The sequence below is a fragment of the Triticum dicoccoides genome, chromosome 6B, assembly GCF_002162155.2.
Source record: "Triticum dicoccoides isolate Atlit2015 ecotype Zavitan chromosome 6B, WEW_v2.0, whole genome shotgun sequence".
Taxonomy (NCBI): domain Eukaryota; kingdom Viridiplantae; phylum Streptophyta; class Magnoliopsida; order Poales; family Poaceae; genus Triticum; species Triticum dicoccoides.
In genome coordinates, this window is record NC_041391.1 from 705,552,229 (window position 1) to 705,566,457 (window position 14,229).

Here is a 14,229-nt window from a genome sequence, read left to right on the forward strand (position 1 = left end):
ATCTATTCTTCAGATGCCGCTTCACCCTCAGGCTCTAGAACATGGTGATTCAGAAGCTCTGCATCCACGACGTGGACACGTCCGCATGGCACTTGTACGACTCCATCAAGGAATGGTGGGCGAGTTTGAGCGCCGAGGGCACCGCCAACCAAAAAGCGAAGGCTTCGATAACCATTTGGTTTCATGGGTGATTTGGAATGAGCGTAATGCAAGGGTGTTTAGACACAATAGTGCCCCTCCGCATGTCTTGCTAAACAATGTGATCGAAGAGTCCAACCTTTAGATTAAAGCCGGGGCGAAAAATTTAGGGTCTTTCTTATTACGAGAGTAATTGTCATGCCGTTTCTTGGCACTGTGTTGTAACAAACTCTTTCTCCTCCTCATTTAATATATGAGGCAAATCTTTTGCCTCCGTTTCAAAAAAAAAACATCAGATCCTTTACAAGAAGCTCCTGACCTTAGATACAGCACCAGGGGCTTGTTTTCTTTACTTGATAAATAAACTTGCCTGCATTTTCTGCCCATGTTTATGAAAACCATGAGTTCAGCAAGTGCATAACACAAGTCACCAAGGCCCCAATGGAAATTCAGAATGGACAAAACCTGCAAAAGTTCAAACAGAAACACATATAGATGAGGAGGCAAGACCGCCTTTTTACCAGGGACAAGCACCAAACAAACAAGCCAAAAAAGAAGCAACAAAAGGGAAGCCTTTCATATCGAACCCCCTGCTCAGTGTGTTCTTTGCGCCTCATCGAATACAACTGCATGCCATGCATCATGCAAGCAGTAATATCAAACATAAGACCAAAATTCTACAGTACTCGCCAGTCGAATACAATCCGTGTGGAGGCCAACTTGAGATTACAGATGCATGCTAAGTCAATGTGTATATTTAGCCCATACGCATATTAGAATCTAATGATATTAGGCCTATATTTTCCCCGGGGCCTGGGCAATCACCCTTCTTGTCCTGGACCTGGCTGAGCTCAGGACTCCTGCTGTACCTGAGGAGTCTGTAGGAACAGGAACTGCATGGAAAAACTACAAGTTAAATATCTATTTACGCGGTGTTCGAAACGGTTCCTTTGCACAGATCCAGGCCAAGGTATGTTACCTCGAATGACTTCCCCGACCTTTCGTACTCAAGCATGCTGAGAGCTACCTCACAGCTCTGGGAGACGATGGGCTCGGGGTCCTTGGCGAATTGCTCTAGAAGTGCAATGCTTTCTTGATCTACATCAAACATACCATAATCTCAGCAACATAATGTATGAACATGGAACGGAGAAGTAAACATCATTGTGGCAAATAATGTGGTATCATTTACCTGCAATCGAACCAAGGGCCTCGGCAGCTTCATGCCTGACCATTGGGTGCTCATCAACATTCTGGAGAACACCAGAAAGTGCATCTGAAGCTGCTTTGTTCTGCAGCTGACCTAACACATAAGCGACCTGCAAGACAGCAGAAGAAGAAAAATCATAAACAATGCACACTAAAATAACAAGAACAACAATGGTTATGTTGCAGAAAAAATTTCGTGGCGATTCTAATTACTAGAAATTTGAGATGATGCAGCATAGTTTTGCTTTATTCGTCTGTGTTCTTTAGCAAGACTTATGATTGTGGTACAAGAGCAAACAGAAAATCGGTTAAAGTTCAAGCAAACCTCGTGGCGCAGAAGAGCACTTTTCACACCTAGAGATTCAAGGATAGCAGAAACAGCATAATCTCCGCCATCATTCCTAAGCGCAAAAAGAGCTGCATAACGTTCATACATCTTTTCTTGCTCATTGAGGAGAAGCTCCCTGAAAAATATCCATCATGCCAATAATATCAAGATGATGCATACTAGAGACAGAAAAAACATGTAGAACTCTTGAAAGACATACCTTAGTTGTTCTACTGAGAGTCCTTGCTTGGCAGGCAGTGCTGGATCAACTGATAGATAAGGCGAAATTGTTGTGCTTTCAGCGCCACTAGCATTCTTCTGCCCTTCTATCCGTCTAAGAGCCAACTCACACGTTTCTTGCACCTCCACGGCAGGATCAGCTACTAAACTCTCTTTTAACAGGGAAATGCTCTTTTCCAAGCCAATAGCTCCAAGGGCTTCAGCAGCCTGATCAATAAACATATCACGCTTCTCAAATGGATATTAAAGTACTAGAAAGAGCAGACAACATTAGCTGCTGTGATGGTAAACTACCTCATGGCGGACAATTGGATGCAGTGAAAGATCCTTGAGAACTCCCTCTAATGCAGGGATAGCCTCAGCGTCCTGCATTTGTCCAAGTGCAAATGCAGCCTCATGTGCAAGCAAGTTGGAAGGATCCCTTGCAGCTGAGCATTCAAGAAAATAGATCAGATTTTCTTAACCATCTCCTTCTGCTACATATTTTCAGTGATAGATTAAACAAACATCGGTAGAATTATAAAGCTAGGCAGTAGGATCTGCTACTAACAGCAGATCTGAAGTAAAATACCATATAATTTCAAAACTAAGCAAAGTGAACAAGGAAATAACTAATGGAATATCATCTACAAAGAAGAAACCCCAGAGAAAAGGTGGTAGATGCTGGAACTTTGAGCAATTCATCATGTATACATATCAACAGATGAATAATCTGGAGACAGAGAAATATACACAGATGCGGGACAGGCAACGATCCTAGGATCACAAATCCATACAAAAGGTAGGTGCTAATTCAAGCTTCCCTGCAGATATACCAGCAGGCAATGAACACACAGAACCACATCCAATTCCAGACCTACTAAGTAGGGCCAACCAAAACTAGCACCATTTAACAGTGTGAGAAGCCCTTCATAAACTAAATGGACGAAAGGTGCCAAAAGTACCCAGCTAGACAAGTGAAGTACCAGGTTTCATGGAGGGCAACCCAAGCTCAACCTATATTATTAGCACAGAATCAACTAACATACGCCCATGAAATCTATATTCAGTCAGGGTCGAAGAAGCTATTAACAGATTAAACTTCACCAAGTAGCTAGCTGCTAACGCAGATTGAAAATCAACACGAAGCTACCTATACCAACCAAACGGCCCATTCAATTGGGCAAAGAACACGGCAACCATGCTGAGCAAGCTTTCAAGCTATCAGTACTACTTTCCCGCAAAAAAAAAAAAGCTATCAGTACTACTAGCAGGAAAACCAGTGGAGCACGCGAGTATAGCTGCGATCTGGGCTCAATCAGGTCCGGGGAACACTGGAGATCCCAGTATTTCTCTGTACTGGTTGCTGAAACTACGCATCGAAGCTACTGTAGTAAAGCTTGTGCTCCCCTGCAGCGGATGCGGAACCTAAGCAAACTGTACTACCCGCGGCATCAAATTAAAGCTACTGTGGTCGACGGGGAGGGGGAGGGGACGGCACCTTGGAGGAGGGCGCGGCGGGGGCCGTCGCCGCGGAGGTTGCGGAGGGAGAAGAGCGCGCGGAAGCGCTCCGCGATGGGCTGCGCCGCGTCCAGCAGCCGCTCGCACAGGAACCGCTCCGTCTCCGCCGACGACTCGAACCCCATCTCCGGCCCCTCCGTCCCCGCCGACGACTCACGCTGCTGCTCACTCCTCCGGCGGCGGCGGCGGTAAGAGAAGAGAAGAGGAACTGGGAAGAAAGAAAGAAAGGAAGAAGAATGTGCGCGTTGGCTCTACGCAGCCCCGCGCGATCCTGGCCGTCCGATCGGGGCGGGACACGTCACCGCCCCCATCCGGAGGCCGCCACGTGCGCCGAGCAGCCTGCCGTCGCTGCCAGCGGGCCCCGCCTCGCCCGGGCCCGCGTGGCAGTTACGAGCTACCACTATACCGCCTCCCTCTTCCTCCTCCCCCTCCCCTGCCTGCCATTCCCCCGTCCTCCTCCTCCCCCGACGCCGACGCCGACGCCAGCCAGCCGCCGATCCGGCGCGAAATTGAGAGGCAGAGCCACCGGAGATCCACGGGTACCCCGAATCCACCCACCTCCGTGTTTATTCCCGGAATTTTTCCTTTGTTTTCGGCGCCCCTGTGGCCGGGTCTCTGATCGCGGGCGGTGCTGGGTTCTTCTGCAGGGGCCGTGGAGGGAGCCGAACACCGACGTCCGGCGCCATGAACGCGAGGGGGTAAGCTTCGATGCGCTCCATCATCCATTCTGCCTTTTCGAATTTCTGGGCCGCTGATTAGGGCGGGGGTTAGGGTTCACGAGGGCGGGCGAGATTCGTTCCTGCCTGCAGGCCTAGCCTCGTTCGCGCTCAATGGGATGCCGTGACACATAGGATTGCCGTCCGATTCGTGGAGTTGGTAGTGCGATGCGTGCTGTCCATTTGTGAGCCTAGAGGATCGAGGTGATCTGTTTGTTACTCTGGTCCTCTTTGTTGCTGGTCCAAGTGTCATGGTTCGACGGTTTGGAATTCCAGTGAATTGGTTAGGTTGCTGCTGCCTTGCTGGGAACGGTCATCGGCGGTATTGCGGTGCTGAACTCGATGGGGCCATGGTGATGCTCTTGCCAGATGACTAGTTAGTCACCGCTGTCCGCTCGGTGTTCTAGTTATGCCTGCATTTGTTTGACTATCACAGGCGTACGCAGCCGACAGCTTATGTTGAATATTTGGAACAAAGATCGATGGTTTTTATTATTTTTTTGCTCATCAGCTTATGTTCATATACAGTTCTGATTTTTCAGTTTCACCAAATTGGCAATCAATGCCCCACTCCTGGCATTGCCAGCATCTCACTGTCTATTTGTCTACTCTAGTTGAAGGGAGATGCATTTAAACTTAGCAGGCATGGTGACGTACTGACATGGCATTGGTCTTACACCCCCGTCAGATCAGTGAACCAAGAACCTGGACTCTTGGGACCTACTGTTCTTACATTATAGGCTATTGCAAAATGAAATATTGGTGGAACTGATGTATTGTGTATTCCTGCATTTCATTCTTATTACAAACTGTTATGAATATAACATCCTGTTAGCCACTCTTATTAGAAAAGAAGGAAATTCAAATGCTATCTCGTTGTAGGAAATGAATACAAGGCATGGTAGCCTCTCATTCGTATCCCTTTTTCATGACAGGATTATTCAATCTTGCACAGGCAGTTCCTATTATTCAGTTCCACCAGATTTACTATAATGACCACTCCTGGCATTGCCATCATCTCACTGTTTGTTTGTCCACTCTAGTTGAATTGACAACGTCTACTCTTAGCAGTCATTGTGACATACTGACATGACATTGATCTTACCCTCCCATCAGATCAATGAGCTAAGAACCTGGACTCTCCGGAGCTACTATTCTAACATTGTAGGCTATAGCAGAATGAATTGCAGTATTGTGTATTCTTGCATTTCATACTTGTTACAAACTGTTATCATCGGGCATGGAGATAACATGTTGTTAGCCACTCTAATTAAAAATGGGAATTCCACTGCTATACAAGGAAAGCAAAAGACATGATAAACTCTCAGTCTAATACATGAATCTGTTTCTCTTGTTTTCTTCTACCTTGTTTAAGGCATCCCAATGTCGATCCAACATGGTTTTAAGGTAGCCTGAATCTTCAATGGCATTATGGAGCAAAATACTGAATGAAACATAGGATGATGGGAGAGAAATTAAGGCGAGTTGATATTCTATTTATCGGCGAAGACTGAACTTGGTGCCAAACATGCGGTGCGAAGTAAACACAACACCCTGCCTGATGTGGCACTATATATAGCAAATACCCTAACAAGAAATCTGCTAACACGAAAAACTTATGGCAATGCCAAGTGTTTATAGCACATCTCATGTCTTGCACTCTGTTGCTGCGTCCTAGTTGTACTGTAACATCTATACCCTGTGACAGCTCTAGGAGTATATATATGAATAGAAGTTAGGGCAATTGTGTTATACAGGCAGGGTGTTTGCTATATAACTATTCTCTGCACTTTTGATAGCTACCGAAGCACCAGAACTGCTCTCTTTGATGGCATTGAAGAAGGTGGAATCCGAGCATCAGCTTATTCTTCACATGAGATAGATGAACATGAGAATGAGCGAGCTATGGATGGATTGCAAGATCGAGTCAGCATTCTCAAGAGGGTGAGTGCCACATAATGATTGAATATCTGAATGCTCTATCTTCGTTTTATGTAAAGAGTTGGTGTATCACATATTGATTGTGCTTGTTTATCTTCCAATTGTATCGCTTAGCTAAGATGGTAAGAAGATATTTTTAGTTGTACGCTTTCTAAAAAGGAACATCCTTTCCTCTCAAAACTAAGAGACGAACAACTTTAGAAATTGCAACTTTATAGATAGTACTAATCTGGACTGGTATCCATGGTAACCATGTGCGTTCCTGGACCATTTAGTTTGAATAGCCAGTGAGGAATTAAGCATAGGTTTTCGGCATGAGTTTCCCCCCTTCAAATTGCTAGATGAGAAGGAATCTTAACTTAATGGATCTTGTGAATTGTAATATACTAGTTGGTTTAACTGATGCAATTTGACCAGCCTCCTCATATAATATGTATTGGATCAACTCCTTTTGAGTGTGGGGATACATTTGGCTCTACGCTTTGTAACCTAGTGAATAAATGAGCTGTTGACGGAATCTTGTGTTGGTCGATGAGCTATTGGGGGTAGCCTGCAAAGTAAAAAGCGTGAGGAACATTTGGACCCAGAACATGCGATGATTCTTGTCTAACTGTTGGCGTTCTCAGTCTGAATTTTGCTTGCGAATCTCTCTTTGAACAATTAGGCATGACCAGGTTTAAGTAGTAGAGTTGTTGAAGGTTCAGTTCTCAAATGACAAATGAAATGAGTAGCAGTCGCTTCCGTAGTTCATGATGTTCTGCTCAATTGTATGTATCTGCCTTTCCAGCTTGAAGATTACTGAAGCTGTTTACCATTCTGTAGATATCAGGTGATATAAATGAAGAGGTGGAGGCTCATAACCGGATGCTGGACAGAATGGTATGTTGTATCTACTCTCTTCAAAGATCTGAATCTACTGCTTCTGCTATCTTACCATCACATGCCTTATTCAGGGTAATGACATGGATTCATCAAGGGGGTTTCTCTCTGGAACAGTGGACAAATTCAAGACGGTAAGCGAGCGGATTAATTAACGATTCGTCGTGCATCTTCCCCTTGTATTCTCCTGAGACGATCTATATCTTCATGAACGTAGGTGTTCGAGACCAAGTCGAGCAGGAGGATGGGGACACTCGTGGCGTCATTCGTCGCGCTCTTCATGCTAGTGTACTACCTGACCAGGTAGAAGGGTCCTTGGGTTGCATCCTCTTCCTACCTCAGGCTATGTGTGGAGTGGGGGTGCCCGAGAACATGCTGAAAATGGTTGCGCCGGTCGATCTACATGTCGTATGTACTTAATCTGTCAAAAGTATGTCGATCCGAGTGTCGCTAGTTTGCACCGTGTGTGGATTACAGCCCTTTCCTTCTTTTTTTGCTCTGGTGATGTGTAAGTAATTACAGAATATGGAGTCAACTCTTTGCCTGTTTGCACTGTCATGCTACATGTATGATAACTACTACTAGTAGTATACTTTGGAATGCTTGCTACTACAAGTTCATTATTTTTCTCCTGGGGTTTTGGTTACCGGTAGACAGGAGTTTACTTGAGCGCTTATCTGGGGTAGCCGCGAGCGCGACACGCGTCCCGCCCGCGGCCAAAGGGACGGGTCCAAAACCGAAATAACAATGCAGCTGCTGCATTGTGTAAGCATAGTTTTCAGGCCAAGACTTGAGGTCAGCGGGTGGTTTAGTCGCGCGATTAACAACTGGCGCGGCGCAATTATTGAGGCCAAGATGCCCTAATCGTGTGGGAACAGGCGCGGGACACCTGTCATTAGCATAGATAATTGCACGCAGCAGCCAATCTTAATCAGAGGCACGACCCTCATTTCTTTACCAGCAGCACCAGATACATGCATATGAACAACCCTTAATCTACTACTGCTGCCTGCTGTGGATGCAGCTGATTAGTGCCTGATTTGCATTCTGTAGTTGTTAGGGGTGTGTTAGATGTGTCATGCACACCACCCCATTCAAAGTTTGACAAAGCTTAGGTTATCCATCCCTGGGGGGTGTGCCACCATGCTGATTGATTAGTGGGCAGTGCTTTGTGGAAAGAAGGAAAAAAAAGAAAGAGATATTAGGGGTTTGCATACTTAATTAACTGCTTGCATTTGGCTTTTGCCCTGTCCTTTTCCTTTTGAGATTGGAGTGGGGTGGAGGCATATGATATGAGCATGGCAGGATCTTCACTGTACTTTGCATATCTTGTATATCTATCTATATATGTATTTGATGCATCTCAGGCATGGACCACATGAGTTAGGCGTGCATCTGTATGATTTTGTTCTTCTCCCCAAATCAACTGTTGCTTGGACATGCTACGCTGTGTAATTAATCAAATGTGATTTCAGTGGAATAGCGATGTTATTGTCAATTTCTGCAACAATTATATCTATCTATTGAATAAGTTTTTTTGCATGGTAATACGTGTCTCATTTATATAGAATAAAGATCAAGTTACAAGGCACGTAAGCACCGACCATACAAGACTGAAACGATAGGAAAATCCTATGCAAAATTCCAACGTCTGTCCCTCTCCTTCGACACCACCGAAGCGGACACCAAAGGGTAAAAAGACAGATCACCTCTTCACCCAAGCTCGACGCGGCTCCATCGCTGATCAGCAACTTTGCGGATCTCCAAAGTGGTTTTCCAGAAGCAAAACCATAGCCGTTGAAAGAATCAGACCGGGGCAACATATCCCCGGACACGCCATCGAACTTCAGAACTGACACCCCCGCATGACGACGACGTCGGAGGAGGAAAGCAGAACTGTCAGCCTTCAACCACAGACCCAACACAAGATTCTCCATCTTCCAGCTGTCACTTGCGTAGACAACCGCCTGCGCGTACTCCTGAACGACAAAACCTCCCTGCTCCACCATGACGTCGGAGACAACGCCATAGCAACGGGGACAGGGCAGAAGGAGAGACACACCTGATGGAGTCGTCGCCGCCGCCTCGCCAACACCATCCATGAACCCTAACGCTGCCGATCTGAAGGATCGGCAGAGACACGATGCCATCAACTCCGAGACGCCGCCGTGAAGGGCACCGCCGGTATGGGAGTGAAGCTGAGGCAGATTTATTCGTCTGTGCGTCGCTCCCACCACCCCAACGACGCACCACGACCTACAAATCCAAAACCTAACTACAGAGCGGAGGAACGGGGTCCCCCCTCCCTCCTGCCACCGGAGCAGCGGCTGGAGGGAGAGGGGGTCAGCGCACCGGCCGGTGGAGATCGGTGGAAGGAGATCGCCTCCCTAGTCGCCTGGCTGTTGGCGGCGGCTAGGGTAGGGAAAGCGCTGTACGTATTTGTTCGTGCATCTATTGAATAAGTTTCCTACTCCCTCCATTCCAAATTACTTGTCTTAGATCTGTCTAGATACCGTATCTAGACAGATCTAAGACAAGTAATTTGGAACGGATGTAAATTTTTATTTATTTAGATGAAACAAGAAGATTTGATTATGTTGTGAAAGTATTTTGCTGGAATGACTTGGGCTTACACTGAGAATTTCTAGAGCATGTTGTTTACACCGGGTACATCTTATCCAACCAAGATCACAATGATTAATTTCATGAAATATGTTATGATTAACGGGAATCTTATGTCATGAAGTTCGCCGATTTGTTAAAGCACGTATATATTTCAGCATCACCGAACATCATCATCTGTTTGTTGGCATACAGAGAGATCTAACATAAAAAGCATACATGATTTTTTATACGCTGCCATGATTAGTTAAAGCATGCCTACCTGCAGGTAGCTTCAAAAATCTCATTACTCTGCCAGCCTGAAGTACCCTTTGTATATCTTGCCTACCTGAGTACTGAAACGTTGAATAGGCGCTTAATTATCTCTAGGCCTCAACAACATATTTGGCAATAAATTCCATGACATTATATATATAGATGTACTAATATAAACTCATGTTGGAATAAGTGACCAGTAGTTGAAGTCCTTGACTGCTCTATGCATATATGTAGGACATGTTTAATTAAGAGTTCCAAGTACTGGTTGAAGATGTTCTTCATGAACATGTCATCTGATTGATTGATTACTTTGTCTCCAACTAACGGGAAACATCAAACGGAATAAAACTTGTACGCATTATTGTAGAATGCATAATGATATTCTTGTCATTAGTTGACAACGACAATAAAGGGTATCAACAATTGCAACTAATCTACTTTGTGAAGCTTCTCTTAACAAAATGAGAAGTCATAACTGACGCCTAAATAAATATGTGTACCATTGGCAAAGTGCACACAGATATCCCGCAATAATTTCTAAACTCAGAACCTAAGACTTGTACCTAGTTAATTAACAGGTCAGAAGCATGTAAGGGTATAATCATTGCATCAGAACAAATTCATGGAAACAAACTCCCGAGGTCAAATTTATTTATTTTCTTCGGAAACAAATTTTAGGTTGAAGATTATACGATTTCATCTTGACACTGCAAACGGCAATTGTCAGTTAATTAATTCATGTGAAGAAATATATCACTTAATATGGACCCAGGGAAGAAATATGTTAATTAAATCAGTTTGGCTGCAAGCGAGGCTGGTTTTGTTTAGTTGGGATGTCGGGAGCTTTGTGAAAAGGACATGCACCGTACATGCACCCCACCAGCCACCCCCACGCACACAAAAACCCTAATACCCAACTAGACACATATTTCCATCTAGCACAGTCCTAATTACCATCCATAATACCAACAAAAAAAACACTATGCCCACCCTACCCTTATCATGTACCATCCCATTTCAGGACAAAAGAAACCTACGAGTTAAAGTAGTGTGGTGGGAGGAAGCCAAAAATGTCACACCCGATTAAAATTTGTTGGGGACGACGGGTAAATTGGTCATTTCACGTGAGAGCGTTAGTTGTTGCGGATCGACCTGTTAGATTCTTACTCGTCACAACTTACACATATTAACAATCAGCGGACATGCCCAGTTCTCTCAGCCACGAATAAAGGGGAGAGAAACTTTAGGGATTATTTTGCACGCCTACCGAACGGCGCACCGCCACCTCAGTAGGGGACCAGTCCAAGTGTGCGATATAGAAGAGTTTATGTGGAGTAAAGAAACGAATAGGGACCGGTTCGCTTATACGAATAAAAAAAGCCCTACTCCAGAGTGAAATTTTAACGTGTACCGGGGGATTTGAATATAGCCCGCGATTTGAATTCACATGGGCAATAGGGGACCAATGGCCAGCCAGATCAAAGCGAAATCCGAAAAACCCCTTAGTAGGAGCATGCTTGGGGGGTGGTGGGGGTGAGCTTAGAAGGGTGCACCTTGGATAAAAGGCTCCCTGCTTAATTAATTATTGTTGATTAGTTTATAGTGGCACCCAAAGTCTCTCCCCAGCCTCCATCAACCCTCTTTATCCTCCTCCTCCTTTCTTATACCCACTTGCATGCCTCCTCCTCCCTCTACACACTTCAGAGAAAGCCACAGCTCCCCAATGCTCCTCTAGCTACCTCATTATCTCTCTCTCTCTCTCTAGCTAGCTAGCTAGACTAGATCACAGGTGCAACTTGGTCTCCTAGATTCATCTTCAAGGTATGCAAATTGAATATGTGCTTGTGTTTGTGCATTAGATCTCCCCAAATATTTGTATCCTTACAAAAATCTCTTCCTCCTTTCTGCCCTTTTCTTATTGTGAGAGGAGAGGGTAGATAAATTCATTCATCTTGCTGTTTTTCTTGTGTGTTCTGCTTGTGTGGATATGGTGGAAGGAAGCTTACATGATCTGTGTGTGTTTGTGTTGTGCTTGCATGTGGTGACCGAAGACTTCATGGCGAACCGGTGGTGGGACGGCCATTTGGGGCTGCCGGGCGTCGCGCCGGAGCAGCCGTCCGGCTCGTCGGGCCCCAAGGTCGAGTCGCTCGCGCTCGTTGTCAAAGATTCTGAGACCAGCCCGACGTCCGGTGGCGGCGAGCACGCGGACGAGAACAAGGACGCTGTCGGTGGCGGCGAGCCGCGCGATCTGGGCGCGGTGGTGCCCGCCCCGAACCGGCGGCCCCGGGGCCGGCCGCCGGGGTCCAAGAACAAGCCGAAGCCGCCCATCTTCGTGACGCGCGACAGCCCCAACGCGCTGCGCAGCCACGTGATGGAGGTGGCCGGCGGCGCCGACGTGTGCGACGCCATCGCGCAGTTCTCGCGCCGCCGGCAGCGGGGCGTGTGCGTGCTCAGCGGCGCCGGGACCGTGGCCAACGTGGCGCTGCGCCAGCCGTCGGCCCCCGGCGGCGCCGTGGTGGCCCTCCACGGCCGCTTCGAGATCCTCTCGCTCACGGGGACCTTCCTCCCGGGGCCCGCGCCGCCGGGGTCCACGGGGCTCACCGTGTACCTGGCCGGCGGGCAGGGGCAGGTGGTCGGCGGCAGCGTGGTGGGCTCGCTCGTCGCCGCGGGCCCCGTCATGGTGATCGCGTCCACGTTCGCCAACGCCACCTACGAGCGCCTGCCGCTGGAGGACGAGGACGAGGGCTCGGGCCCGCCGATGGCGCACGACCCGCTCATGGCCGGCGGCGTCCACGTCCACGGGCACGGGCACGGGATGCCCGACCCGTCGGCGGCGATGCCGATGTTCAACATGCCACCGAACAACGGGCATCTCGGCGGCGGCGGCAGCGGCGGCGACGGGTTCCCATGGGCGCCGCACTCCCGCGCTCCCTACTGATGGCGCGCACGGCAATGGCGAAATGGCGTGGTGCACTGCATGCTGCATGGTTACTGTTCCATTGGAGTCACTTGGCGCCATTAGCTAGGTTAGTACATATGACGATCCAAGCTATCTAGTGGTGATTAATTAGAGCGAATTCGTACTGCTACTTAGTTTCTTATATGTTGTTATGGTCAAATAATTTTCTAATTTGCTGGTGTGTTTATTGTTGTCTACTACTGAATTATCAACTGAGCTAGAGATATAGCTAGCTCTGGTCAATTCATGCAATGTTTGGTTAATTCATCATGGAATTAATGTTCAGTTCCTCATCCATCCGTGATCCGTCGATCGATATATATATATATATGCTTAATTTCTCTAAATGGTTAGGGGTGATGAACTTCAAAATTCAGAGCAAACTTTTGTTTGTTCTCTTGTTTGGATTTGTTTACTGCCACTTGTTCTTCTAGTCCCTACTCCCTAGCATGTGATTGTTGCTAAGTTATTCCCAAGGAACACACGCATTCATACATGCATGATAGTAAGTTAGTAACCAGTATATAGCACAACACTTTTAGTACTGTGGCTAGTTTGTTGATCAAGTATAGTTAGTAAGTAGCTTGGTGTCAGTTGGTCCCAGATCTCTCATGCTGTTTCGATCCAGTGCAAGCTCTTTACAATGGTCCCCCATATTTTTTTAGTTTGAACTTAATTTGATTGGGTACCGCGACGAATGCGAAGGTGCATCTGTAGCTCGTTGGCGATGGCAATGGAGATCTATAGCACAAGTGGCAATGTCATGTGCATGCATCGTTACTGTTCCATTGGATCAGAGAAGCAGATAGCTCGATGTGCGGATTTTCACACGCAATTAGCTAGGTTGGCGCCTATGGTTGATGATCAGATGATGATTAATTAGGCTCATGCGTAGTCGTGCCCCGTTGTTATGGTGAAACAGAAAATTAGTGGAATGTTTGTGTGTTCGTTAATCGTCTACTTAGTTAGCTGAGCTAGCCAACTATAGATCGATCATATTGGATAATAACTGGAGATATAACTATCTCAGTTGGATCAATTTCATGCACTTTATGTTTGGTTCCTCGTTTGTCGATCCACATATATGCTTAATTTCTCTAAATGGTTAGGGGTGATGAACTGCAAAATTCAGAGCAAACTTTTGTTTGTTCTCTTATTTGGATGTGTTTCTCGTTACTTGTGCTGTTCTCTAGCATATGGTTGTTGCTGAATTATCCAAAACACCATCATTTATACGTGCATGATGTTACTACATAACACAACACTTTTAGTGCAGTGAGTTTGTTGATAAGTCTAGTTAGTAAGTAGCTTGGTGTCAATTGGTCCCAGATCTCCCACACTATCATCTCTGAATGCTAGCTCTTTTTATTGGTCCCCCATGTTTCCGAATTTGAACTTAATTTTCTTGGATACCGCAATGAAGGTCAAGGTCAACTAGC

The 14,229-nt window shown here is 46.4% G+C and overlaps 3 protein-coding genes across 3 annotated transcripts; 2 read left to right on the forward strand and 1 right to left on the reverse strand.

Annotated features, from left to right (window-relative positions):
* Positions 1 to 687: 687 nt before the first annotated feature.
* On the reverse strand, positions 688 to 3,626 carry LOC119324826 (deoxyhypusine hydroxylase-B). Its single transcript, XM_037598594.1, has 7 exons — positions 3,396 to 3,626; positions 2,210 to 2,343; positions 1,896 to 2,122; positions 1,673 to 1,811; positions 1,331 to 1,457; positions 1,118 to 1,236; positions 688 to 1,031 (listed from the first exon to the last, which is right to left on the reverse strand). The coding sequence occupies exons 1-7, from the start codon at positions 3,538 to 3,540 to the stop codon at positions 990 to 992; spliced, it is 933 nt and encodes a 310-aa protein (XP_037454491.1). The 5' UTR covers positions 3,541 to 3,626; the 3' UTR covers positions 688 to 989.
* A 202-nt stretch (positions 3,627 to 3,828) lies between these two features.
* Positions 3,829 to 7,566, forward strand: LOC119324827 (bet1-like SNARE 1-1). The gene is made up of 6 exons (XM_037598595.1): positions 3,829 to 3,954; positions 4,063 to 4,113; positions 5,931 to 6,075; positions 6,895 to 6,951; positions 7,026 to 7,085; positions 7,169 to 7,566. Exons 2-6 carry the CDS (start codon positions 4,100 to 4,102, stop codon positions 7,256 to 7,258), a joined length of 366 nt encoding a protein of 121 aa, XP_037454492.1. The 5' UTR covers positions 3,829 to 3,954; positions 4,063 to 4,099; the 3' UTR covers positions 7,259 to 7,566.
* A 3,937-nt stretch (positions 7,567 to 11,503) lies between these two features.
* LOC119321851 (AT-hook motif nuclear-localized protein 20-like) lies at positions 11,504 to 13,092 on the forward strand. The gene is made up of 2 exons (XM_037595370.1): positions 11,504 to 11,652; positions 11,883 to 13,092. Exon 2 carries the CDS (start codon positions 11,888 to 11,890, stop codon positions 12,767 to 12,769), a length of 882 nt encoding a protein of 293 aa, XP_037451267.1. The 5' UTR covers positions 11,504 to 11,652; positions 11,883 to 11,887; the 3' UTR covers positions 12,770 to 13,092.
* Positions 13,093 to 14,229: the final 1,137 nt, after the last annotated feature.